The sequence below is a fragment of the Balaenoptera acutorostrata genome, chromosome 7 (assembly GCF_949987535.1).
Source record: "Balaenoptera acutorostrata chromosome 7, mBalAcu1.1, whole genome shotgun sequence".
Lineage (NCBI taxonomy): Eukaryota > Metazoa > Chordata > Mammalia > Artiodactyla > Balaenopteridae > Balaenoptera > Balaenoptera acutorostrata.
In genome coordinates, this window is record NC_080070.1 from 21594464 (window position 1) to 21621400 (window position 26937).

At 53.9% G+C, this 26937-nt stretch overlaps 1 protein-coding gene across 1 annotated transcript in view; it reads left to right on the forward strand.

The window, feature by feature from the left end:
• PLXNA4 (plexin A4) overlaps positions 1-26358 on the forward strand; it is a 446153-nt gene extending 419795 nt beyond the window's left edge. The window contains exons 26-32 of the mRNA XM_007177142.2: positions 4029-4132; positions 4665-4764; positions 5894-6084; positions 7169-7338; positions 11330-11542; positions 18106-18256; positions 20368-26358. Of these exons, the coding sequence (XP_007177204.2) occupies positions 4029-4132; positions 4665-4764; positions 5894-6084; positions 7169-7338; positions 11330-11542; positions 18106-18256; positions 20368-20463 (1025 nt within the window). The 3' untranslated portion in view covers positions 20464-26358. The remainder of the gene's footprint in view (positions 1-4028; positions 4133-4664; positions 4765-5893; positions 6085-7168; positions 7339-11329; positions 11543-18105; positions 18257-20367) is intronic.
• Positions 26359-26937: the final 579 nt, after the last annotated feature.

Below are 26937 nucleotides of genomic sequence, written 5' to 3' on the forward strand. Positions count from 1 at the left end.
AGAGCACAAAATTAGCTGTGCCCTCGCTCAGGGGCCTCATGACCTGACCAGCCGCCCACACTGGTAAGGGCACCAGATCTGAAGGTGGCAGGCCTGCCTCGCCCTCAACTGGTCCACCCTGCCCTTAGGGCTCTTTACCACTGGGTAGGGATGAGGGTTCATGAAGCCAGCTATGCAATTTGGGGCGTGGACTCTTCCCGGGACAGACAGAAGCCAGCAGCTTTGGTCTTTGACCTTGGCTGTTCCTGGTCCCAGCTTGAGCTCCACTACTCATACCTCTGTCAAAAGGAGGTCATGAAGTCACACAAGAGCACTCCAGAAAGGTGAGCCCACTCTGCTATTCTGATTTTCTTGAGACATTCCATGATGAGTCTGGGAAAATAGAGGCCCTGGCTGGTCTGGATGAAGGGTTTCAGGAAAGAAAGGAAAAGGGGTAACAGAGAAGTGAAGTGTGTTCAGGCCACAGGTAACCTTAAGGACCCCGAGCAGAGAAGAGTGAGATTTAGGGACAGGTTTCCATGTTAGCACGCTTAAATCACTCAATGCCAGGGAATCCCTGCCCTGATGTTGCAACCTCTTCTATTCTGGGTCAGCTGGGCAGGCTACCCATGGCCTTGCTTCTTTCCTGCACGTCCCAGCTGCCAACACCAGGCTCCCATCTATTTGGGGTTCATTCATCAGGACTGGTTTGGGGATGGGACAGAGAATTTCACTTTTTTACCTTTCTGATATTTCAGGAAAAAAGCACTTAGCAATTTTCCTGTAGAAGAGGTAACCAAAATAACAGGCTTGAGAGATCTAAAAGCTAAGTATTCTCCAGCTCGCTATCTTCATATTGGTATTCGGAGGACCAGTCTTAACTTTTTGAGATAATTGCCAAAACGACACTAGTTGATGCCTCCCTACCGCCCGCTGGCGTCCCATCAGAGGCAGGGGCTGGGCTCCAAGGACCGTAGGACTGGGACACCAGAATGCCTCTTCTTGCAGTCCCTGAACGTGTGACTAAGCACTGACATCAGTGACCAGCAGGCTTCCTGCTGCCCCTGACCATCCTGCTGCCCATGGTGTATCATCACTGCCCACAAGGCTCAGCCAGTGGGGAAAGCATGCGACGCCCCCATCTGCACAACTTGATTTTGTGGAGGGGGCGGTGCTGTGTCCCACTGGGATTCCTGGGGCTCAGAGTATGCACTTGAGGGGAGGCAACTACCCACCAGCATCCCAGTGTGGCCACAGCCCAGGTTCCATCGTGGGCACCACGGTACAGAGTTCCGAGTTGTGATGACCTCCAGGTCTGTCTTCTCAACCTGTTTCTTTAATTTCCCAGTCGTAAAATTGGAAGAATGAGTGATAATCACTTCAGAGAGCTTTCACTTCTGGCAGTGGACGTGCCCAGTTGAGGTTCTGGAGTTCAGCTCTTCCTTTGTCCCAGGTTCTAACAGCGCGGCTCACATTTCACCTCTCACTGTAGCTCACTGTCTGCCCACCATGGAGCGGCAACACACAGGTAGAAAATCCTTTCACTGCTTGGAGAATAAGCCACCGTTACTCGCTCACTTACTCTTTCCCTTCTTTCGTCTAGTCACTCTTTCACTTATGTATTATTCATGTAATAAATACTCATCAGGCACTTACTGTGTCCCAGGTGCTGGGCTAGCCCTGCTGGTAGGCATCTGGCAGCATCATTTTTGTACTCCTAAGGACAAGCCATCATTCCTTGACTGCCCTGGGGGGAGCATGGCCACACTCTGTCCTGTTTTTTTCGGTTGGGGACAGAGATGGCAGACTGACCTTCATCTGCTTACATAATTACTGGACATGATTCAGAGTCAGGGCTGCTGAGTAGGGCTGCACAGGCTGTGCACTGCACAACTTCAGGCCAGTTGTGGAACAAGGAAGTCCTGTCTCTCGCTCCCGAATTAGTCACCAGCTGTCACTGCTCAGTCCACCAGGCCGTATGGCTTGTTCAGATCCCCCTGAGAGGTGCTACAATGCCATCAGCAAGGGTGCCAGTGCAGCTGATAAACCAGAAAGCCCCCACAGCCTCTGCAGTGAAGGGGACTCCTCTTCCCTTGCGCCCGGCCAGTAGACTTTGTGTCCCGAGCTCAGGCCCTGCTCCTCCTCTGGCCCCCAGGTGGGGAATGCAGAACACTGCCTGCCTCCTGTACCCTCACCCATGCAGCCTCTGACTTAGTGTCCCTGGCACTATTCACCAGGGATGCGGGGAGACCCACAAGGCTTTATCTTTCAGGACCCGCTGTGCGACTGGGACAAAACATGCCGCTGCCATATCCTTGGCCCAGGCTGGTCTTCACCAGAGTCCCTCTGTACCACATAATTCGCTATCTCACCAGCTGGGAGATACTCTGCTTATTTTGCCCTAGCCACGCAAAAAACATGCACCCATACCTACCTGCATAAAATTTAAAACAAAAACCACAACAAACAGCATGACAACAACAAACAGAACACTGCTGACCAGTTGCCCTCGTGGGGCATCTCCCCTTTTGTCTACCACCTTACCTGCCCCGAGGCCCTCACCTCCATAATCATTCCGGCTGTGCCGTCAACAGCACTAGGCGATGGGTAATCCCCAGAGACCTCTCAAGGCTCTTCTGCTCTGGCAAACACGCATGGCATCCTCGTGTTTTCATTCCTGAGACAGCCCGACGCTACAAGAAGCTCTAAACCAAGCAGGAGACAAGCCCAGGAGCCGGAGGCAGGGACTTGGATATTAGGAGCATCTCTGCTCCCCCTAAGGGCAGGCAGCTCCCTTCCTGGGTCTGATTTTCATCTGTAGCACTGGTCATGCCAAGTGCACAAGGCAGGAAGGAATCAGTCCTGGACCCCCAGCTCAGCCTTGACAGGAGGGGAACAGAGGGAGGGAGGACAATATGTCTGTCTGTGAGCTGTAGGAAAGATCCTAGTCAGGGGTCAGACAAGGACTGCGGGTAACTCACTCCAGCCCCCAACCACATGCCGCAATACCCGGTGTTCTTGCCTGTTTCAGAATTTCGGCATCTGTGAGGCACTGAATGGGGTAGTGGCTGCCTGGAAACCAGATTCCTGGCTTCCTGGCAGGAACACATGTTGTATTTGAATTGAAAAGGCCATTTTTCCTTGCTGGTGTGTGCGTGTGAACGTGTGTGCATGTGTAGATGTGTACGTGCCCGTGCACGAGAGCTGGCCTGTGTCTGGCATGCACCTGGGTCTCCATGTGCAAACAATTCAGGACTGGAATGTACGTGCCTCCATCTCCACGTGATTTGTACCACGTGTGGCGATGAGGATTTGGTAGATGAGAAAGTCTCCTGTTTTCCCATGTGGGGTCCGTCAGCAAGCCCGTGTGTTGTAAGTGTCTGGGCCCGTGAGGAGAACATGGGATGTAAGCGTATACCTATGGCATCAGATAATTAGGTGTTGGATACATCACCAAGAGGCTGTTATCCCCATGAACTTTGTGGGCACGAGGCTGTTCTTGGGCGTGAGAATAGGTTTTGCTGGTCCCTCCACACACTTTTACTCAGTCACCCGGCCAAGGGTGGCCCACCTGCCAGCTTTCGGGTACGGGATGCACCCCTGGAACAGGAACAGGGTGCACAGTGACCGAATTTGCAGCCTTGGTCTCATGAGCTCCAAGACCTTACAATCAAGCAAAGAGTACGTGATGGTGATGACACCACCTTGCATTTGCTTAGTACTTTCTTAAGTGCCTTCACCTGCCTTTTTCACTCAGCTAATAAGCACAGACTTCTTGCAGATGTGGCCACTGCTGGGAACAGGTGGGCCACGGGGGTGACGTTATTCCTACTTCTGTCACGTAGTTTGTTGGGATGAGAACCAGAACTGGAATTCAGGGCCCCCCCCGTGCCGAGAGCTTCTGCACCCCTCCCCTGGGAGTGTCTGCTAGCACCTGTCTGTCCGCGGATGCACCCCGAGAAGGTGCCACGTACGTGCCTGCACGGGGTCCTCAGGACCCCACGGGAGGGCCCTGAGGACCCCCTGAGACGCGACTGCTCTCCCTACAGAGTGGCGACAAGGAAGCGGGGCGAGGATGATCCTGCAGGATGAAGACATCACCACCAAGATTGAGAACGACTGGAAGAGACTGAACACCCTGGCGCATTACCAGGTGAGGGGACCGTGGCGTGGAGAGGGGCTGGCGAACTGGGCAGCCAGGTCCCTGGGAGTCTCAGTCCTTGAATAGCAGCAGGGCTGCCCTGAGGCTCTTACCAAGCCCTAAATCCACTTCTTCACCAGCACTGCATGTGCCCTTAGCGACCAGGGAAAACATGGCCCCCAGCCAGGAAACCCTGACCTCCTTGGAGATAGGTTGCCAGGTGCATGCTTCCCGCAGGGCATAGGCACAGACCCTATGGTACCCGGAGTTTAAGGCTGGGTGCTCCCCTAGGGAAGCATCAAGACAGAAGGTGCTGGTGAGAAGCTCTTGCCAGAGTTGCTCCAAGAGTGAACCCCAACATAGACTACGATTCTGTATTCAGATCTGTGGTGCTGCATCAAAGGAAAGCTGACAGCCTCCTTGGTCCCCTGGTTCTCGGTGAGGCACTGATTGCCCCTGAGAACAATGTTCATCAAGGCTTGTCCTGATTTCCTGGGGTGGCAGAGTTTCTGTGCCCAGGCCCTTACCTGCCTTTTCCCGGTAGGTGCCGGATGGTTCTGTGGTGGCTTTAGTGTCCAAGCAGGTGACAGCCTACAATTCAGTGAACAACTCCACCGTCTCCAGGACCTCGGCAAGTAAATACGGTGAGTTCATTGAATCATTCTGGGGAGGAGAGGATGCCCTGAGCAGCTGTTGTCATTGCTGGCAGCGCTGCTGGAAGGCAGTGGATGCCCGGGATGGGGCGCGGGGGTGAGGAGTTGGTGGGGGGGGGGCTGTCAGGCAGGCTGGCCACCAGAGAGGAACTCTGGCCTGGAAAGGAGGCTCCTGGTTCCAGGCAGGGGCTCTGATGCAGGAGCAGGACCTCCATCCTCAAAAACAAGAAGAAAGTCTCACCTTCCTGAGCATCCTACAGTCTCTACGATGCTTTCACGTTTGTGATAACTCGTTATCAAACGTCAGGTTCATAATAATCAGTGAATTAAATAATTATTATTTGCCCCTATTATGCAGATTAGCAAATTATAACTCAGATGCACAGAGGCTAGATGACATGTAAAGGACACACGCTATGAAGCAGTTGAGGGAAGGTACAGACCCAGGTCTCTGCTCCTCGGGGTGGGGGAAAGGGCGCCGGATGTGGGCTGGAAGCCTGGAGTGCCTTCTTACCAGCAAAACGGGGATTGCAAAAACTACCAACTTCACGGGATGGTTCTGGAAAATAACTAGAAGACACCATAGAAAGGTGCCCGCACACCGGGGGGCTGCCTCTTCTTTTCCTGCTCGACACTGATCTCACCACACCTCACGTTTCAGCAAATAAGTGGGAGGAATTGGTCCAGGCGAGAGGGGTGGATGAAGGTACACAAGTGACAGGGCGGTCACTCAGCTGGTCAACCGTCATCTGGGGAGACAGGCTCCCTGCTCTTTCACTGGTACTTAACTGGCTGCACAGAACACATCCTGAGACTTGAGAGCTCTTATAAGGAAAGTATGAAAAAGGACAAGCTTGTATTTTTACAGATTGAATAACAAGGGCTGGGGAGATGCAAGTGCAGGAGGGAGGGGAATCTGAGTGGGTGGAGTAGCCACGGAGAGTTTCCCGGAGGCGGTGGGAGCGTCCCAGATTCAGGAATGGACGGAAGCGAGGCAAGGTGACAGCGCCTGCAAATGCAGGAAGGATCGGAGTTGGCCTTGGCTGTAGCCGAGGTGTGTCGTGAGCAATGGGCCGGAAGGCTGGGCGGCCTTACCCGCGTGGGGTCCTTGCATTGGCAGAAAACATGATCCGGTACACGGGCAGCCCTGACAGCCTCCGCTCACGCACACCCATGATCACCCCTGACCTGGAGAGTGGCGTCAAGATGTGGCACCTGGTGAAGAACCACGAGCACGGGGACCAGAAGGAGGGTGACCGGGGGAGCAAGATGGTGTCTGAAATCTATCTGACGCGACTGCTGGCCACTAAGGTATGGGACTTCAGACAGGGTGCGGGGCATCTGTGGGTTATGGGATGGGACTGCCTCACCTCAGAGAAATGCCAGAGCTGGCAGATACCTAGCATCTCTGCCGGTGCCCCCTCTCTCATCCATTCACGCAGGCCCTGCTGATCAGTGCCGGTCTCTTTCCCGGCACAGAGCCTCAGAATCCTTCTCAACCCAGTGCTGCAGCCAACCCCACCCATACATCCGTGCTGGCATGCCGTCAGAAGTTTTGATTCCGTCCCTTCTCTTGCCCTTGCTCAAACAGAGGGACACTAACCACGTGTATTCATAGTCTTCTGCCACGCCTTGTGGAAGAATGACTATTTCTCTGGGGTGTCGTGATGGGAACTGGGGCTCCATCAGTGACTTTCCAGGCACCGTTTCTAATCCTGGTTCCGGGGACATCCAGCACGGGTCCTGTATGGGTGGGGTTGGCCTCAGCACTGGGTTGAGAAGGATTCTGAGGCTCTGTGCTGGGAAAGAGACCGGCACTGATCAGCAGGGCCTGCGTGAATGGATGGGAGAAGGGGGCACCGGCAGAGATGCTAGGTATCTGCCAGCTCTGGCATTTCTCTGAGATGAGACAGTCCCATCCCAGTTGGGCCCTCACTCCTGAGACTGGCCTCGGCTCTGCTCTCTGCAGAGGCAAATGAGTAACTGGGCATTAGCCGGCGTGAATAATGCCTCCACAGAACCAGCAGATTGTGTTTCTCTGCTCTGACCAAGTGAGTTGTTCATTAGCATTTGTGAAAAGTGCTAAAATAACACCATCAAAGGGTGTTAAACCAAACCGAGTTGTTGGCAGAGGAAGGCTTCCTTAGGTCCAGTTATCGGTGTTATGTCTATTTTCCACGTGCCAGGGACATGGAAAGCTGCTCGAGACAGATGCAGGCGGGCAGGGGGAGGGTGCAGATTTCACATGTGCACTTGCAGGCTTTCACCCAAGCAGGCGTGGCTGTGCGCTGTCCTCCCCTCCGCCCGCCATCTGGGAGGCCAGTCGATCTCAAAACCCAGCCTCAGAGCTCACGGGGCAGGCGAGCTGTGTCCGAACTTGTGCCCTCCTCCACAGGGCACACTGCAGAAGTTTGTGGACGACCTCTTCGAGACCATCTTCAGCACGGCGCACCGCGGCTCCGCCCTGCCCCTGGCGATCAAGTACATGTTTGACTTCCTGGATGAGCAGGCGGACAAGCACGGCATCCACGACCCGCACGTCCGCCACACCTGGAAGAGCAACTGGTGAGTGAGGGGCGAGCAGAGGATGAATCAGGAGAGGCCAGCCTGGAGTCCATGAGCTCAGGCGGGCCTCAGGCCTTGGAGACTGGGCGAGGGGCCGTGGTCCACCTTCCCAGCAGGGACTCTGCGCAGGCGCTCTCTCGGGGCCTCCATCTCCTCCCCGATTATGTGTGTGCTCACTTCCTCTCTCCCTTCCCTCTACTCGAGTCATCCTTCTTTCCTATCAGTCAGTCAGTCAGTCAGCAAACATTTAACCAACTAAATGAGCAAAAATGAACATGCCAGATGTGGCAGCCAGGTGGCTCTCACATCCAGGTCCCTCCCCTGTGCCTGACACTGTGTTAGACCCTGAGGCTTCTGCCCTGCGTGGGCTGACAGTCACGGGTAAGAGACAGGAGGGCAGCTGTTCGGACAGAGAGGCGCATGCGACAACAGGGGACACGTGTGCAGCTGGATTGTAGAGGGGCAGCATCTCACAGCGACTCTTAAGTGGAGTTTGAAGCACATCTAGGAGTCACCTAGGTGAACGAAGAGTGTTTCCATTCTATTCAAGAAGTGGCCTTCCCTTTCCACAAACCCCCTTCCCAAACTCCCTTTGGGGAAGGGACCGTCTCATAACTACTGTGTCTTTGAGACGAGGGGATCCTCTAAGTCCTAAATGACCCTCTAGATGTCTCACCATGGTCCCCTCTCTCCTTTAGCATATATCATCCTTTCCCTTCATTTGTGTGTCAGTTGTGTTTCAGTTTGAGACTGCAAGGTCAGACATCAGCATTCAGCTCTTGTGATGGAACCTTGCACAAAGCTGAGACTCAATAAATATTGATGAAGATGCAGGGCCAAGACGGTCTCTACTTGAGAGTTCTACCTGGGATAAAGCTGCCTTATATTTGGTCCCTTCAGTTCCAGAATCCCCTCCCAGTAGTTTTACACGGTCCCTGTCCTGGGGTGCTCTTCCCCAGAACATTCTTCCAAAGCAGCACGAGCCTGCTGCCCAGCACCCACCAACTGCTAGGACTGACATGGTACTAGGGCTCAGCCAGGTGCCCTGACAACCAGCCCCAAGCCCCAAACCAAAACCTAGATTTAGGCAGAAGTCAGCCTGTGGCTCTGAAACGTTGTTTAATGTAGGATGCTCTGGCTTCTCCTCTCCTCTCTTTCACCTGAAGCATAGTGCATCGCTACTAAAATTGGGAAGTCAGGCAGGTACAGAGCTTTGGGCCATAGAACTGAAGAGTAGGGTTTGCTCCCACAGTAGTTCTGGGTGAGAGAAGATCTCGCATCGTGGAGTTCTTGCAATCTTTCTGAAATAAGACTCTTCGACTCTGGATTCCCCATCTAGTACAGTACACTGGGTGAAGGCTGTTCTTTCCTCTGAAAGGCCTGCAGGTCTTGTCCCTCCCCGTGCCTGCCTCTAGGTAAGACTGCATTGCATTCTGCCCATCTTTTTAGCATGACTCTGCAGAGCTGTTCCAAGGGCACGCCCCTGATCTACCCAGTCTGCTTCTCTCTGCCACCAAGTCTTCCTACTTACCACCCCAGCTGAATGCCTGCAGCCTTCAGAATTCAAGGAATGCCCTGCCCAGACCTTATCCAGATGCTGGGAGAGCTGGTATTTCCAAAACATCCCCCCTTGCTCTTGTAGCCCTTTACAAGTACATCCCCCTGAAATGGTATCTAAACCATTTGTTTTCAGCTCATACCTCCCGCTGGGGTAAGGTAAGGGCACCTCCAACGATGAGATTCCATAAAGTCCTTGGAGGGAGGGCAGAACCTTCCTTCCTGCCAGCTCTTCCAAGTGCCAGGTGTTATCGTAACGAGCTCCAGTGTCAGTGAAGGAAAGCCCGGGCAGTAGACAGTGGTACCAGCTCTCAGGTCCTCTCACCAGAGGATACACTCCCCCGACCCTGATCATAGCCACCTGGGCAAGACGAAGTTAGTCCAGGAATTATGAAGTCTGCATACTGACTTAGAGTTAATTGTCCCTGATTGAAAAGAGATTGTTTCTTTATTCCTAGCCTAAGTTGTTAACTCACCCTCTCTGCTACTCCCTTCCTCCACATTCCCCTGCCTTTTCTCTTTTCAATAAACCTCCTGCTCATTTAGCCTGAGTGGCTGCAATCAACCAGAGATTAGCGCCACCACTAATGTTAATATTATGCTAATATTTCATTAGGCAGGAGCTGCTGTGGTTTCCCTGTTTGATTTGCCTGTCAGCACAACTGGCTGAAGGAAGGGCAATGTTGGGGAGAAACAACCGTGCAGCAAATATGGGCTCCCAGAGTCCCTTTCCAGGTGGGGCTTCCGGAAGCGGGAAGATGGAGACCGGAGACTGGTCTACATCAGCTGGGCAGCCAGGAGTCCCTCATCCGGGGCTCTCAGCCCAGCTCTCATGGTCTCCCCTGGGCAGTTGCAGTGACCCTGACTTTCCCCTGAGTGTCAGAACTTTCGGTTCCGTCCCTTTATTTCCTCTTCTGAATTTCCCAGGATCAAACAAGTGCCACTTACCATTGTCAGACCTCGGTGCTGCCTGCACGGCACACTTTGTGGGAACTTAATAAATACTTGTTGACTGATTGGCAGTCTTGAATATGAGGCCTTACTGTATTTTAGCATTTGTTGTATGTACGTGCTGGCTGCTGGGAGATACAACAAATATAGAAATCTTGTTCTTGCTGGACTGAAATAATGTAATTCAAAAGAGTTTAAGTTGTAAGAGGCAAGCCAAACACAGGCAAACATTATAACTATTATTACCAACCTTGAGAACAGCAACCAAACAACAATAAAGCATCAGGGCACGTAGCAGGAGGTGAGGAGGTGGAGGCAGAGGGAGGGAAATAAGTGATCCCTTGCTGGGTGCCACCCCATTTCCTGACCTGCGTCTCCACAGGCTGGATGGAAGCCGCAGAATCTGAGAGCCAGCAGAGTACAGTCAAAAGGGGCAGGTGGGCAGGTTTTGCCCGATGCCTTGGGACCCTTTCTAGCAACAGATAGGTGGCTCAGTTAGCAGACCGCACTGCAAGTTTCATCTCCTCTTTGTTTGGCTCGCTCCCCTTTGGCAGTACCTTCCTCTCCTCTTCCTTCAGCTTTCATCCAGCTAAGGAACACCTCTGCATCTTTAAAACTGAGACCATTAAGTGTCGTCCTCTCTGTGAAGACTTTCCAGACATGCCCCTCTGGGTAGACTTGCTCACACCTCCCTGGCTCCCACACTGGACCCTACCCATCCTTCAGGTCCAGCACCCAAAGTTCTTGATTGCACGTCTGACGTCCCCATGAGCCCAGCAGTATGCAGACTTCTGGAGGACAGGGGATGGGTCTTATTCACACTGGACCCCCAGTTGCTGGCATAGCTCCTGGTATACAGCAGGTGCTAACTGGAAGAAAGGGAGGGGAAGGAGGGAACACAACAGGGCAGGTGAGAGGCCAGGAGTGGGGTTTGTTCAGCATGCCAGCTTAGGGATGGGAATCAGTTAGCTCCGCTTGAACTGTTCAGTGCCAGGGCCCTCACCACGTAGGAATAAGCCCATACGACCAGGCAGGAAGGGCGTGGCTTCTTCCAGTCATACAGTAGAGGGCAGAGAAGAAGATACAAAGCCCAGGTTCCAGGCTATTTAAGGTTTGCCAACCAGACATGCCTTGTATCTGTGGCATAGGGGGGAGACAGTGGAATAGTCAGAAATTCCATTTTCTAGTACCTGTCATGGCTGCCTCGGACCCCAAAGCCTTGTGTTCTCAGGGCAGATGGTGAGTCCTGTGGTCCAGGCTGGGCATCGAGCCCTCCAGTGCCCATCAACGCTGTATCTCTGAACAGATTGTTCAACCTCGCTGATCTCCACGTCCCCGGAAAGTGAACTGATGACATAGAGAAGGCCCCTCAGAACCCTTGCTTCCCAGCCTTTTCTTTTCCTCCAGGGAACTCACTGGGTCAAGGTACAGTGCCCCCCTGCCCCCCAGCTCCCTTGACCATCTGCCTCTTCCCTCCACACAGCCTGCCCCTGAGGTTTTGGGTCAACATGATCAAGAACCCCCAGTTTGTGTTTGACATCCACAAGAACAGCATCACTGACGCCTGCCTCTCTGTGGTGGCCCAGACCTTCATGGACTCCTGCTCCACGTCGGAGCACCGGCTGGGCAAGGACTCCCCCTCCAACAAGCTGCTCTACGCCAAGGACATCCCCAGCTACAAGAACTGGGTGGAGAGGTGAGTGCTGGGCCGGGGAGCCCAGGTAGGCCCCGGGCCGCAGCAGGCAACTTCCTCGGTGGATGTGGGACCCCCTTCCTTCCCCTCCGCAGTGGGCAGGGCTTGCAGACCGGTCCTGCACGAAGCCCCAGCCTGCAGTGGTGACACCACAGCCCAGTATTGTCAGCTGAAACAAGAATGGGACATGGCTAGAAGTTACCACTGCGCTCTGCTGCCCTGCATGGAGGGCCCAGCTCTTTCTAGGCCCAGGAAGGAAACAGAGTTCCCTGCTCTGATGCCCACTAAAAAACGAAAAAAAAAAAAGGAAGACTCCAAGGGACCGAATAACATCCTGCCACAGACAGGCTGGAGGCCTGTCCCCATCTGCCCCTGTCCATCTGGCAGTTCTTCCGGTGTCCTGTGGGGACGTCCTTGTCACACTGAACAGCTTCACACAGTCCCAGACCCCTGACTCTCAACACGATGAACTCTTGATGCCCGGGCCCTTACGGTGCCTTCCCAGCCATAGTGGCCCTAATCTAATCCCGTCTTAGCCGTGCACCTGTGATGGGAGGGCCACCTGTACGCTGTGGAGCTGGGTTCCTCTTGGCACAAAACTAACTCACGGTAAAGAGCATTCATGGTTTGTCTGGGCTGTATGAGCTCCATATGCCAAGCACCTGAGCTAAACCACCAGCTGAAAGTCTATTTATTTATTCATCACAGTAGCTCCGGAATACAAGAGGACAGGCTTTATAACCTCATTTTGTGCCCGTGAAGGTGAAGAACTGTACATACAGAATGGTTGAGTAATCAGTCCAAGATGACTTAAGTGGCCAAGAGAAAAGTAGATCCCCAAATTCAGCTGACTCCCAAATCTCTTTTCTACAACTTATGATACTTTTAGACAGGGCTTTTGCCAACCCATATGGTGTCTGCATGAATTAAGGCAGGTGCCCCTTCCTACCAGACGCTGTGGCCCCATGCCAGGCTGCATGGCTTGCTGGGTGACAGGCTAGCTGTCAGTCCTAGCTCACCCTCTCAACCAAGCACCTTTGTGCAGTGAACAACCTGCACACCTCCACATGGCGGCCTTGATTTTAGAGTCCCTCTCTCTCTTTTCTAAGTAGCTTAAAGATAGGAAACCTGGATGGAAACTCAGATTCGGTGCTTTTTTGAAGAGTCAGAGACCAGAAATTGTTCTTGACTCAGTGACTGAGACAAAATGAACAATATTGTTTCATCCATGGCAGAGAGACGGTCTCCATCTTTATAGTTGAAAACTGCCTTCACTTTCACAGAGGGAATAACTGAGAGCGGGGTGGGATCCTGGCCACCCCGGTAACATAGTTCTACGGGAAGAATTGCATTTTGTTTTCCCTCTCCCTCTGTTCTTTGATTTCTCCCCTACCGCTTCCTGCTGGTACATGTGGTGGGCTTCCAGCCTTGGCTGTCAGAGAGACAGCTCACTCTTTTGTCCTCGTATCTGATTATGTCTGAGTCACCAAAGAGGCTCTTACCTCCCCCTGCGTCGACAGTGGCTCATTCTTCTGACAACAGAGCTGCCAGGAGGAGCAAGGTCTCCTGTGTGGTCAGCTGGCTCTTCAGCAAAGAGAGAGAAGAAAGAGGCAGCAGCTGGGCACCTGTCCTGGTGCAATGTCACTGCAGTGGGACCTCGGGCAGGGAGGGAGAAAGCAGTGATGTGAAGGGCTGGGAGTATTTATGAAACATCTGTGTAGAGGATACTTCCCCAGAATGGCCCGGTTAGCCGGAGGTGAGAATGATGCACTTGCCGGGCTAATGGTCTCCCTTTCACTTGGTGCTAAATGAGATTTGTGCCACGCAGCTGCTATAGGTCACAAGTAACCCCAGTCCATTTGGTTATTTTTAGGAGTGCCTTGATGGTCTCCGTTTCTTACCCCGCCCGTTTCTTAATAACCAAAGGCACTCTCAGGAAAGTCATCTCTCACTTGCTTGGGGTCCCAAGTCATTTCTCCTCCCCTTCTGGGATGAGGGTACAAAGACAGAGGGGTTGGGAAATAGCACAGATAGGTCTGGAGATCAAGCCTAGAGTGCTTCTTCCCTCGGTGATGAGTGGATCAGTTCCAGTCTCCCTTCCCGAGGAGGCTGGCCTCTGAGCTGGTCTGGCTGCTGGGAAATGAAGTCCAGCAGCACAGAGCTTGCTCAGGACCCACAGCCAGCCTGATCGCCCGCCTTGGCCTGCCGAGGGCACTGGCAGCCTCCAGTCCAGAAGAACGATGGTAGAAGGCCCTTTTCCTGTGGCCAGGGCTGGCCCACTTGTGATTTCGATGTTCAGTTGCTGTGAGCGTGCAGACAGCGTACACAGGGCCTCAGGGCTGTAGAGCGTGCCCTGCACACGTGGGGAGGGCCTGCTGTCCTCACAGCTGAGAAACAGGGTTTATTCTGGTGGCCCTCTCTATACAGGCGGGTGGGAAGCATACGGCTTCAGGAGTCCTCACTAACTCTGTTGGTTGAGCAGCCCAAGTCGCTCTATCATACCTAAGCAGGCTTTACCTCCTGGAAGTTCTTCATCTACCCATCCCCCCACATGCCCCCCATTCTCCCACTCACTCTCCCATCCTTCTGCTTGTCCCCTCTCCATCCTCCGCCCCATTCCTGTCGCCAAATACCTCGCAGTGCTTGTGGCTGGTGGCCTCGCTGCAGACTCCCAGTCTTTGCTGCCTCCATTCCAAGTATTAGGGGTTTTGCTTACGGCCACGTCTAGTGAAAGGGAGAAGAATCTCTTGGTTCCCCAGTAGCAACCAACTGCTACCCTCATCTCAGCAGAACTCAGCAGTGTTGTCTCCAAACTGGTGTGTCATGATCAGCAGTAATTTCTATTTCACTGTCAACAGCAGTAACAGTTTCAGGTTAGAGAGACTGCCTCTCATTTTAAATTGGAATTAACCCCGTGGCAACGGTAGCCTCCCTCACCTGCAGGCGCAGGTTTTCCACATAGGAGTGAACGGAATGGAGCCATAGTTGGGCCCCTGGGAACTGGACCGCGGCATGCCGCTCGCTGGGACGCCATCTCTCACCTGTGTCACACGTGAAAAAGGCTGAGAATTTTAAATATTTTAAAATGCCTCCTAAAGAAGCCATCCATTCAAAATATGAAACTTGTGACAGTTCACCCTGGGAGCTCATACTGGAGGTGAAGTATGGACATCTCATTAACTTACTCATTCATCCATGGGTCAAACATTTATGGTGTCCATCGTGGGTGCGCTGGACGCTCGGGGTGGATTAGACTTGACCCTTCCCTTGTGGTCCTCGTGGTCAAGGAGGACACACAGACAGGCCCTCAGCAAGCCCCATGAGCTGTACAGTGGGGGCTCAGGGAGCAACGTCCTGATTCTGCTGGGCCTGGGGAGGTCAGTGAATGAACACAGAGGAAAAGACTTTTATGCAGGAGCTTGAGAAGTTAAGTATCTATACATCAGAGCCTTGGGCTACAAACGTCTTTCACGTCTGCACCTTCATCCGTGAGGTGTTTGAAGGGATGAGGATACTTTGTTCTTCTCTAAGAGTCCAGGGCATTGGAGACCACCTTCTCAATCACTGGGGCCATCCTAAAGGCAGAGATGGGGTGCCCACCATCACACACTGGATGCATCTCACAGAAGCACATGAATGTAAAACACTGCAGACTGGTCAACAGCAGAGAATCCAGCTCTCTGGGGCCCTGCCCTTTGTAGCAGCTCCTGAGGACCAGTATTAGGACCACAATGGGGCTGGCATCCCACCTGGTTCCCTTCTGAAGAAGGACTCACCTGCAGGAGGACATCCCATGGGAGCAAGTTCAAGCACAGGAGCCCAGGCTGACCTTTCCCTTCCTCACTGCACAGCTAGCTGCTAAGAGCACTTGTGTGAAGTTCATTAATGGGACATAATTGCATTCTTCACAATCCGTAAGGCTGCTCGGTGGCAGAGCCCAGCGCAGAGCCCCAGCGCAGCAGGTGCTCCAGAGAAAGCAGTTGCGCACACGGTGCAGAGATGCCAGAGCAGGGCCACTGTCAGGCTCAGGGGGTGCTGGCCAGGGAGTGGGGTTGGGCAGAGCCCTGGAGAGGAGCAGGGAGAGGTCGAGGCGAGGGCAGCAGAGACCTGCAGGGCCGATGGGCCCACTTGGCTCCAGGCAGGGCTTGGGGTGAGGATGGGCCGATTGTCAGCAGACCTCAAGCCCCACACTCCTCTAGGACATCAAACTGCCCAGAGCCACTCAGCTCAGCCATTTAGAACTTGCTGAAGGTCAGGACGCGTGGTCGATCCACTCGTAGGCTTGTGTGTGGCACCGACGTGCACTGGTCCCATCCAGCGCCCTCTGCACACAGGCAGCAGAGGAGGGGCGGGTTGCCCCGTGCAGACCTGACCTCACTGTGAGCGGGAATCCCGCAGAGCACGTCCAGGCCGGCTGCCCCCGTGACTGCAGGTGAGGAGTTAGACCCCTGCCCTCCCACACTCCACTCTCAACCCCCCTCACTCTCTCCCCCCCCCCCTTTCTCACACAGACTCATTTTCTGTATGTCCTCTTTGGAGCAAAGGACTGGGCTTTAGCGCGGTAAAGGCAGGCCATTGCGAAGGGACAGAGTGCCGGGCGACTGCTCTTTCCCATGAAGACAGTGGTCCCAAACCTGGGCTCTGAGGCCCCTCACAACCATAACGGTCGCAGTAGGAGGCCTCATGCTATTTGCAGAAAGCCTGACAGAGCCGTCCACCTACCTGTAAGGTTTCACGAGCAGGTAACGGGAACGGCAGGAGTCTTTGCTTCTGATGACAATCACGTCCCATCAGGGGGAGCCTGGGGTTTTCCTCGCGGTCAGTAGGTCTGACTGTCCGTGGTGACAGGGTGTAACTGTCTGGAGGAAACTCTGGACCCAGCCATGTTGCTAGAGCTGCGTCTGGCTGCTGGCTGCGAGACAGAAGTGAGAGGGTCGTTTGTTCCTCTTTCCTACCCCCATACGACCTGTGGACGTGACCCATTACCGGACAAATGTATTTGCTCACTAGGCATGGAGTCGCGAGGGGACGATGGCACAAGTCTCCTTGGGAGTGGCGAGGTTGGGGCCACCACTGACGCCCTGGTTCTCTGCCATCAAAGGGAACATTGCATTTATTGCCTTCCAGAAATAGAGGCAATGAATCGAGTCTCTCGCTGGAACTTTAGTACCTGGGATGTCATTACCTGGAACCCTGGGAACCCTAAAGATGTTTTGGGGTGGGATTCAGGCCTGGAAGAGAGTGGGCTCTTCTGCGATGGAACAGAGGAACCAAAATGAAACAGGACAAGGAGCTGAGGGGCCCAAGGGCTCTGGAGACGAGGGAGGGCGAGGGAAGAGAGGACCCCACACTGAAATAAGGTTGCGAAGAAAGGAAGTCCAAATGAGCCGGAGGCAGGACGGCCCCCGTGCAGGGCTTTGGCTCAAGTAGGGCGGCTAGCCCACCCCTTGCCAATCCTTGCCGGCCTGGGGATGCCCTGGCGCAGACTGACCTGTCGGTCACACAGGCCCTTGAGCCTGATGCTGGAGTAGCACACAAGTGTCACCTCTGATAGTCTGTCACCGAACTCCTGGGCACCTAGGGGCAGAGGTGGAGGTGGGCACGGGACTGAGAGATTCATGGTCAGCATGGTAAGGGATGTAGAGGGAGAGATGCAGGGCTGAGGTCCAGGCTGAGAATGAACCAGAGCCTCTGAGAATACTGCCTCCACTCATCTGATCAAGCCTTGAGTTCTGGGAACCCAAGGCCTGTCATTGTCACCTGCACTTTCCCAGGTGAGAGTGAGTGACTCTCTGAACACTTTGTTCCCCCGCTGCCTCACTTGCCTCACCCTAGTCCCCGCCACCCTCCTCTGTTCTAAGCTCTCAGGCTCACTCTCCCCAGCACTGAAGCCGCGGGCATTCAGCGTGGGCTGAGCTGGGACACCACAAGGACCCCTGCGCGTGCTGCCCCACGGCCCTGATGCTCCCCCGCCTTTGCAGTTGCCTGGTCTCTTTCACGTAGCCCACAGCCGAAAGCACCTGTCTTGGGGGGCACCAGGGCCCTTCGGTTCCTCATTAGGAAATGACACAACTCCCCTCTGGTGGGAGAGTTGGGGGTTGCTGCATAAAATGTCAAACTGCAGAAATTAAAAACGTAAGTGTTGGCATCTAATTAACCAGTTGACAGGAGTGCACAGCTGCAAGTGACAGTGACTGATTGCCTTCTGCCGGCCTCTCCCCGCAAGCGGCCCCCAGCCCCACCCTTCTCCCGGCTAACCTCAGAGAGGGGAGGCCATCAGGGCAGGGCAACTGCATAGAAGAGCCTTCAGGCCCCATGGAGGGGATGTCTTGCGTCTGTGGGAGGGGGAGTTAGAAGGACACACAAGGCAGACTGGACCACTCTTCCGGGAGCCGGGAGCAAAGCCAGTGCAGGCGATAGTCACTCCTTCCTCCTGTCCCCACCCTGTCCCCCCTCTGATGGTGTCTGGGTCACCCTATGAATCCGCTGGCCCCAGACCCGGCGCTGGGAGTTTCCATCTCTCCTCTGCCCCGCACGCACGGTTCCTCACTCCCATGCCTTGGCAGGTATTACTCAGACATCGGGAAGATGCCGGCCATCAGTGACCAGGACATGAATGCGTACCTGGCTGAGCAGTCCCGGATGCACATGAATGAGTTCAACACCATGAGCGCACTCTCCGAGATCTTCTCCTACGTGGGCAAGTACAGCGAGGAGGTGAGCCCTGCCCTGCTCGGGGCCCGCTGGGAAGGACTGGGGCAGAGACCCAGAAATCCCTGCCCGGAGCAGCCTCTGTGCCCAAGAGCACCACCCCAGACACACCCCTCCCCCACGTCTGCTGGGGAAACTCTACCACCCAGGACTTGGGGGCTGTGCTCTAAAGACAGGGATGCTAGAAACATACCAGTCTATCAGTTCTACATTAATCCCTGTTCTTTTCAGATATATAGATCAAGTATCTCTCTTGGTTTTTTCTCTTTATTTTTTCTTTCCTGCTATTCCTGCTCCTTTACTTTTTCTCTCTCTCTCTCTCTAATTCTCTTTAAGCAAGCAGTTCCCCACTTCCATGGGCAGGTCATAAGGAAAAGAATAGAATAGAATAGAATAAACAAGATGATAGGGTAGGAGAGAATCAGAACAGAATACATACAGACCAGAGCAGAATGGAGTCTATTTTTAGTTGCTGCATTCCCTAGCTAGGAAACTTCACCTGGCGTCATTGCCCCTGCAGACACTGCCTTCTTTCTGGCCAGCACAGAGGTGCCTGTGGTTTTCTTGGTCATACCGGTGTAGACCAGGTAGGTTCAGAATCCAGGCTCCCCACGTCTGAGCAGCAGCACAGCTGCCTTGTGAGTGGAAGGTAGTAACAGGAGCCGAAGCCAGGGCCCCGGGTTCTCTACTTCCTCCCAGCCTCCTTCCCGAGGGAGGGTCTAGGAACTCTGGATTAAGGAAGGAGCCCCAGCAGGGCCCAGGGCCTGGTGTCCACAGGCCATGAGCAGCATAAGGCTGTGAACCTCAAGTGCAGGGAAAGTCAGTGGTGGGTCCTTTAGGGGAGGGACCCCAAAGCCAGCCTATGGGCCAGTGCTAGTCTAGGGCAGTTTCCACCTGTCTGTGGCCGCAGACAGTGAGGACGATGTAGAGTGAGGCCAATATATGAGTGCCGCTGTCTCATCTTGGAAAGGACTGTCCCTTAGTCTGCAAGTTCACTCGTCTACGGTTAGTATTAAAATGTCCCATCTTTATGAAATGTTGGGGTCAGTCACTGGTGGTTCTTGGCCAGCTAAGAAGTTGGCAACTCGCTTGGTCTCCCCAGTTAAAAATACATTAACTGGGCCAGGAAGTCCAAAGCTCTGGGACCCTCCCCTCAAGCCCTCAGCCTCCTCTTCCCTCCTGCCCCTCCCCTCCCTGCTCCCTCAGACCCCAGGACCCGTAGAGAGCACCCCTGCTGTCACGTGCCCCTGCTGGAGCCAGCACTGTGTGATGGACGCTCACATACGTTAGGTGACTCTATCCCCTCTCCTGGAGCAGCCCGAGAGGGAGTCTCACGTCCCATCTCGTTGTACAGATGAGGAAATGAGGGCTCAGAGAGGTCACATGTTTTGCCCCACATCACCCGGCCAGAAACCGTTCAGTCCTACAGCTCCTGAGTCTGAGCCAGACTCTAATACATATTCCTTCATGTGTCCACAACTGCCGTCATTGTCCTCTGCCACCCACGTAATCGCAGCAAAGGCTGTGCAGACATTGTCCGTTAGGTGTCAATGACCAGTAAAGCTTAAGACATAACTCTTCGAGGGGTACTGGTTTCTTAACAGGCAAAGGGGAGCCAAATAACTTTCTAAATGTGGAACTTCAGGCCTCGGGTTGCGGACGAGGAAGACGTTCCGTTTTCACGAGGGGCGGGTAGAATGTCTTGATATCGTGAAATCAGTTGCCCTGAGACACTGAGCACCATGCTTCCCGCTGGGCGTGGACCTGTTTGCTGTCTAACCTGTAGGTAACGGCAGCAGCCTGGCACAGGCGTCTTCTGCCCACTCTCAGCTGTCTTCCGTGGGCAGTGAAATGTACACATGTATTCAGACATGCTGGTATCCTGCGCCCACTGACACCTGGGTGCCCACACGTTTGTTCCCTATGCCCGAGCGCTGCCCCGCACCTCCCCACCCCCGTCACCCAGGCTGACTGCCTCCCCAGCCACCTCGTGTGGGCCGCTTCACCTGCACACATCCTCCCAAACCCTCTGACCACGTCCCCTGTCTGTGTGTACCCTAAGAACACAGACACACGCACGCAAACTGGTGACCGCCCCGTTCTTGGCTCTTCAACAGATCCTTGGACCTCTGGACCACGATGACCAGTGTGGGAAGCAGAAACTGGCCTACAAACTAGAACAAGTCATAACCCTCATGAGCTTAGACAGCTGAGAACCGTCCTTCCAGGCACCCCCTGGAGGGAGGGACACACCAAGCCGTGCCTCAGTCTAGATTATCATCTTTACCAAGTGCAAGTTCCGACTGGCGTCAGCAGCATCCCCTGAGCAGCGCCGTCTCCCCCTCTCTCTCTCTCTCTGCCTGTTTCTGTCTCTCTCTCCTTCCTGGATCCCCCCTCTTTCAGTTGCTGTAACAACATGACTGAGCCAAGCCACCGACCCTCAGTCAGTCCAGGATGGCCCGCCCCCCGTGAGGGACCTGAGCAGAAGACATAAGAGGGGCCCCTTCCCCGCTGACCCCGTGCATCAGCTGCAGGGCCCGACTGTGGATGAGGATGCTTCTGTACTGCTACTTCACCTTCCACGTTTTGACAGCCCCGCATCGAGCCGAACGTCGGCCTGCGGCCGAGGCAGTGAGCTCTGTATTGTCTTCACTGGGAAGACGTCTCCTGGCCCAGGTTTCCATCTCCAGGGGGTCTGTCAGTGGCGTGGTCCCTCTGCAACTGTGGCAATAGCAGTTACAGCCCATTGTGGAGATCCTCCCAACCTCCCAATCTGGCTCATAGCGGCAGAAATGTAACACGTAGAGGGAGAAAAGAAGAGAGCTGCATCTACCCTGGAAGCAGAATTGGTTGTTTTCCATTTGCCTCCACATGCTAACGAATCACGACCATAGTCATGGGTCTGATCCCTTGCAGATCCCCAAGTGCCGTCTAGAGGACACACCTCCATCCTCCTTGGTCATCGCTCATCAGGGGTCAAGGTAAAAGGCCGAGTGCATCTGGGAGATTCTACCTCCAGCTGTCTCCGTGGCTCCCATCCCCACCATCCTTCCTGAGAACTCTAGAAAGTTGGGGCAGACAGCCTCGCCCCTGGCTCCCTGCAGAATCTGGTGCCGTTGCAGATGCAGATGACTTTGTCTCTGGACTGTTCAGACCTCCTTGGGAACTATTTCATCAACATCTCAGCTGTCTCTGTAGTCACTCTCCTCCCTGAGCTCTTCGGCAGTCATCATGGAAAGAAACATACTCAAGGACAGCCTCGCAGAGACAAGCCAAAACGCCAGCCCAACTCAGTCCCGAGTTTGTCGTGTTTGGGAAGGACCGAAGAATCAAGAGGAAGGACCTGGCCGGAAATGGGAGGAGGGACATACAACTGACCTTGCTCTGGCATCTGTTCCTCCATCTGTCCTTCCATCCACGGATACATCATTTTAGCCAGCCAGACTAATGTGTGCTCAGACATGTGTCCTAGGTGAGCAGGCGCTGTAGTGAGAGACGGTCTGACGGAAGATCGTGGAAACCTATAACCTTGAAGGGACCTTAGACACCACCTCCATCTGTGGTCCAGTCTCCGCCATAGACTCGCCTGGCAGCCCCGGTGTGGAGTTGTACACCACTCTGGGAGGCAAGCAGCGGCATCATCTCAGGTGGGGTTGGGGACAAGGTTCCACAGTCCCGCCTTCACTCCCCGAGCATCAGACATCCTCCCCTGCCATCCACTCCACAGGGGCCCCACGTGGAAAGAGGAAGGAACCACACCATTTCCAGCAACATCTGTGGAGCACCCTGTGCTTGAAGAATGCTAGCCCCTTTGGATATGAGTGTGTGTGTGTGTGATCTCATGTGCACATGCGTGTGTGTGTGTGTGTGTGTGTGTGTGCTCCAGGAGTAGGCAGAGAGCTCAGAAAGCTTTCTTGTCCTATCAGGGGGATCTGAAGCATCTCCCTTCTCTGCCCTTGCTCGCCATTCATTCTGCAACTTCGGGACATTTCAACACGTGTTTTCTGTGCTGCGTGCAGAGGGGTGAGGTCACCCCTCCGTAGGAAATCAGGGTGGTCCCTGGCCAAGGGGATCCTGGACAGGACTGGAGGCCGGGCGGTGGTGACGCAGAGCAGGGCGTGATGTGGCGTCGAGCAGGACAAATGATGGGCAAAATGCAAGTAACCTAACCAACGGGAAGAGGAGAATGAGAAAATATGAGGGTCAAGGGGGAAACGCATAACCAAAGGTTTTGGCAAATGAAGTGCCACGTGAAGAAGCATGGAATTTCTACCCTTGACCATTTGATTTCCTCCCCAGAAGCCACAAGCCCTGGCAGGCCAGGAAGGAAGCATGCGGGAGGAGGGCTGAGGAGGCACCTGGGCCGCTAACATATTTTTGCACATGTGAAGGGGTTGGGGAGAAGAAAGACACAAACATATTTAACACAGATGTGCTGAATGGAAGCTGTGAGTGTAAGTATGTGTGTATGAGTGTGTTTTGATTTATTTTTTAAGTTTTGCACAGTTGTTAGAGAAAAAAAATGAACAAGTAGAAAAAAGACTGTTATCATGGTTCTGCTGAAGCTTTTCTTTTCTTACCGGATTATTATTATTATTGTTTCGTTGTCGGTACAAATTATTTTCCCCATGTTTTTGTTGTAAGAGAAACTTCAGTCACCTCAGAGAAATGTCAGGAAGAAAGAGGGGAGGAGGATGGACAAGTTTCCACGCCCTCCTCATCTCTCCTGGAGGTTTTATTTTAATTGGTGGGGTGGGTTGTTTCTGGCGCTTTGTTTGCCCAAAGTCTCTGTGGCCTGCTGGGGGGATGGAGAAATAGGATAGAATTTCGCAGCGTCACAACCCATCTTCCCCATAAGAGCCCTCTTTCCTTTTGCTGTCTGTTTTCCATTTCTTTCCTTTGGATTCTTGGCGCACGTGTGATACGTTTCAAAGTAAAGACAAGGCAGCATTGTCAAAAAGCCTCTCTTTCCCCCAGATCTTCTTTCCACACCTCCCCTTGGAATGCCCAACCTCCTCCTGGCAGGCCAGAGACCCCATGCTGGCCAGTATGTGCCAGAGAAAGGACTTGGGCAGACTGGGTCCTGTGGAAGGGAAGTCTCTTCAAGGCCCTGCCCCGTGTCACAGTTAATGTTCAGGGTCACAGTTCTGTTTAAGGTGGGACCTTTATCTGACTCCTTGAGTTGTGGGCAGAGAGCAGGGGAGAAAAGGGCCATATCTCCTCACCTCCCTTTCATCCCATCTCTTTCACTCTTTCAACCCCTTGAAACCACCAGGGTCCAAAATGGTACCAGGAGATCACACAGCCGAAATAACTGACCTGGGTGAGGTAAGGAGTCTGAATGTTGAAGTGAGGTGGGATGGCGCCGGGAGTGGCGAGGGGGAGGTAGAACTTTACGAGGTCCTGAATCTAAAAGAATGGGAGAGAGAGGCTGGGAAAGTTAACTGCAGGCTGGTCATCTCTCCCGGGAGCACAAGTCTCCCCCAGGTCTGGGCTTTGCCATTCTCTGTCCTTCCTTGGAAGGAGAGATCCTGACACTTCTTGGTTAACTGCAAATAGTACCTTTAAGTGAAGTCGGCTATCGTGTCGGTTACTTCCTCAGGAAAACCTTTTTTTCTTGCCTTCTGCTTTCAAGGTGGTTTGGAAGTCAGGGACCCAGGATAACCTGAGCGTCCCATAGGCCAACCGTGATGTGCACACCCAGAGCCCTAGCGCCTCCCTCTCGTGAGCCTGTGGGCCAGTGAGTGAGGCCAGAGATGCCAGAAAGAGAGAAATCAGTTTAAACAAATCCCGACATTGGAGGCAGACTGTCCTGGACCGTGCCCAAGCAGCGGCGGGAGCGAGGTCTCTGATCCTGGCCCTGCAGGCCCAGCTCTCACCTCCCAGGCCGGGATCGGTGTCGATGGACTATCCCAGCACCACACCCCCTTCCCCTCACCCCAGCTCCTCGTGCTCTTGTCCCCTTTGCATGCCTGCCTCCTGAGTGTGCCCCACCCCAGCAGAATGGAGTGCCCCCTCCCCCCCGCCCACCTCCCGCACGCGTAGCCTCTGCCCCACGACCGCGTAGCCACGAAGTTCAGGAGCTGCTCAGCCCCCGGTAGACAGCTCCGCCCTCCGTCCAGCCCCCTGGGACCGCCCTAGCCCCGTCCAGCCCTCCAAAGCTGCCTCGCCCCGCGAGCGCTTGGGGCTCCCTGGTCCAGCCAGGGCCGGTGGGCCCCCCATCAGAGGAGCCATAGCAGTGATTTCCCAAATGACCTCCGTTCCACAAGGCAAGTCCTGCTGATGTTTCCAGAGCCCTAAACAACCCCTAAAAGGGAAAGCTCCTTATCCCATCTGTCTCAGCTCTTACGACAAAGGGGCACTTCCTTTGGCCTCACAGGATGCGAAGTCAAATACTTAACCCAGTGAAGGCTACGGTTAATTACTGTTAATCAAAAACAGAGAGCCGTGGAGGGAGAGGAGCTTTGGCCCTGGACCACGGCCCTTCCAGGAACTGGCCCCACCAATGAGGACCGCAGCGTGGGTGTCTGAGAGGCGATTCCATGAATGAAAAGCGTCTAGGTACCAGAGTCCCCACTGTGCCCCCAGTAGACCCACCCCGGGCAGATCGCACCTCCTTCCTGGCCCTTCCTCTTGCTTTAGTTCACGTCCTCAAGAACCTTCCCTCAGCCCCTCACTTTCCCTGTCAGCTCTCAGGATAGACCACTAAGCCCCCCTCCCATCCCTCAGCCCTTCCCTGTGTCTTTAAACCGTAGGTAGGCTGTTTATTTGGGATCTGTAGTTGTTTACTTTTTGTTTGTGTATTTTAAGGGTTCGAGATTAAGGAGGGAGCCGAGGCGTGGATGTAAAGTCCAAATAAATACTGGGGTGGGGCGGGGGGAACACAAAACTCTTTATCTGTGACTTCCAAGGGGATGAGGAGAAACTGGAGACCGGAGGACAGGGGGGCTTCCCCCTGTTGTTAAAAGAAATGGGTCAGGGCATCGCCAGGCGTGGCCGTGCCAGGGGGCGCAGCCTCCGCGGCTGCTAACGTTCTTGGTGCTTCCCTTGGCTGGCTGCAGCCCCGCCGTGCTACCCCCCGCTCCTGCTGCCTGTGCCGCCTCACCCCACAGGTGTAGCAAACGAGTCGTCTTACAGACCGGGAGGCTGCGGGACAGCCACAGGGGACGCCGAAGAGGCAGCTCCCGGGAGAGGCTGTCGCTCTGGAGCCTCTGGAAAACTGAATGACCCCGCCTCCCGCTCGGAAAGGAATCTCTGCAGTAAAAGTTCATTCAAGAGAGAGCTTTTTTAAACTACAAATCTTTGATCCCCAATAAAATTATTTATTATTAGGGGGGAGTATCCAGCTTTTATAAAACGTAAAGGATGCTTTGGTTGTAAAAGTAATACATACTCATTAGAGTCCCAGTTAAATTCCTTGAGTAGGCAGGTGACTACCCTAAATCAAAACAAAACAAAACAAAATCCCTATGAATAAAAAAGAGACTTTTCTGTTTGTACTAGCATAGACTGAGCTGGGCCAGGGTAGGAAGGCCCGGTGACCTTGGTCAGGCGAGCCCCCACCTTCCCTCCACTCTACCCTCTTTCACTTCTCTCTGGGCCGCCCCCTGGTGTTGCTGAATCCTACAGCTTCCCCCAAACAGCAGGGAGACCCTGTTAGGGAGTGGTTGTGGAGGAACCCCTCTCCCGAGAAGGCAGATGCTCACGGCAAATAGGTCTGTACAGCTTATCTTCCACCAGTTTCTTTATCTGGAATTAGAACTTCTTTTGTTGGTATCTTTGATCTTACAACTCAAGCACATTTTGGAAGGGCTCCCTTACAAGAGTAGAATTCCAAACAGGATATGGTTAAAGAGCAACGCAAAGGACACTTAAAAAACTGAGACACCACTTTACCAAACAGGACTACTGAGCGCAATACAGGTGGCCAACTAAGAAGGTGTATGTGTCCAGGTGTGTTCTCCTTCCCTCTTCCTTCCCCAATGTTCCTGTCAGCTTGTTTTGGCCTGTTAAAACCTTCCGTTCTTTAAGAAGAAAAGCTAGTTTACCTCAAAGAATCTTGTTTCCATTTGGAAACCATGACTTTGTGTTTTAGGGTGGACGACTCTTCCCCCCCATCACTCCCCTGCCTGGGCCTGGCATCCGTGAGGCCAGAGGTCCTGGCTTAGTCATGAGTCGGCTGCACTGACCAAGAACGAGAACCCCAGGCCCTGAGATGGGAGGGAAGAATTGGAGGCAGCCGCCCTCCTCCCCACTTTAGCTTGTAGAGACCAGCCTATCTCTTTCAGCAGGGTCCTGCCAAGTTACCATAGCAACCAACAACTCCAGGTACCACAAGAGATAATGGCTCAGTGAGCCGAGGGGTGGGGGAGAGGAGTCTGGCCTGGTCAGATGACCCAGAGTTAAGTCTCAAACACTAGAGAGAGGAGGAGGAACAGGAAAGGATGAATGGGTGGTTTAAGGAACAGGCAGGGGCCTTTGAGTCTCAGGAGACAGGCTGCTGAAGGCGGTAGGGCGGTCATTCCTGCTCGGGTCACCCACTCCCAGCCCCGCCCCACTTCTGTTTCCAGAAAGCTCCCACCCTTGAACACCGACCCTTTGTTAGAACAAAGCAAAACATATCTTTAGATAACAGTGTTACAATGAGCCTCAAAGATATGTGGATGAAATCTATTAGAGAAAGAGGG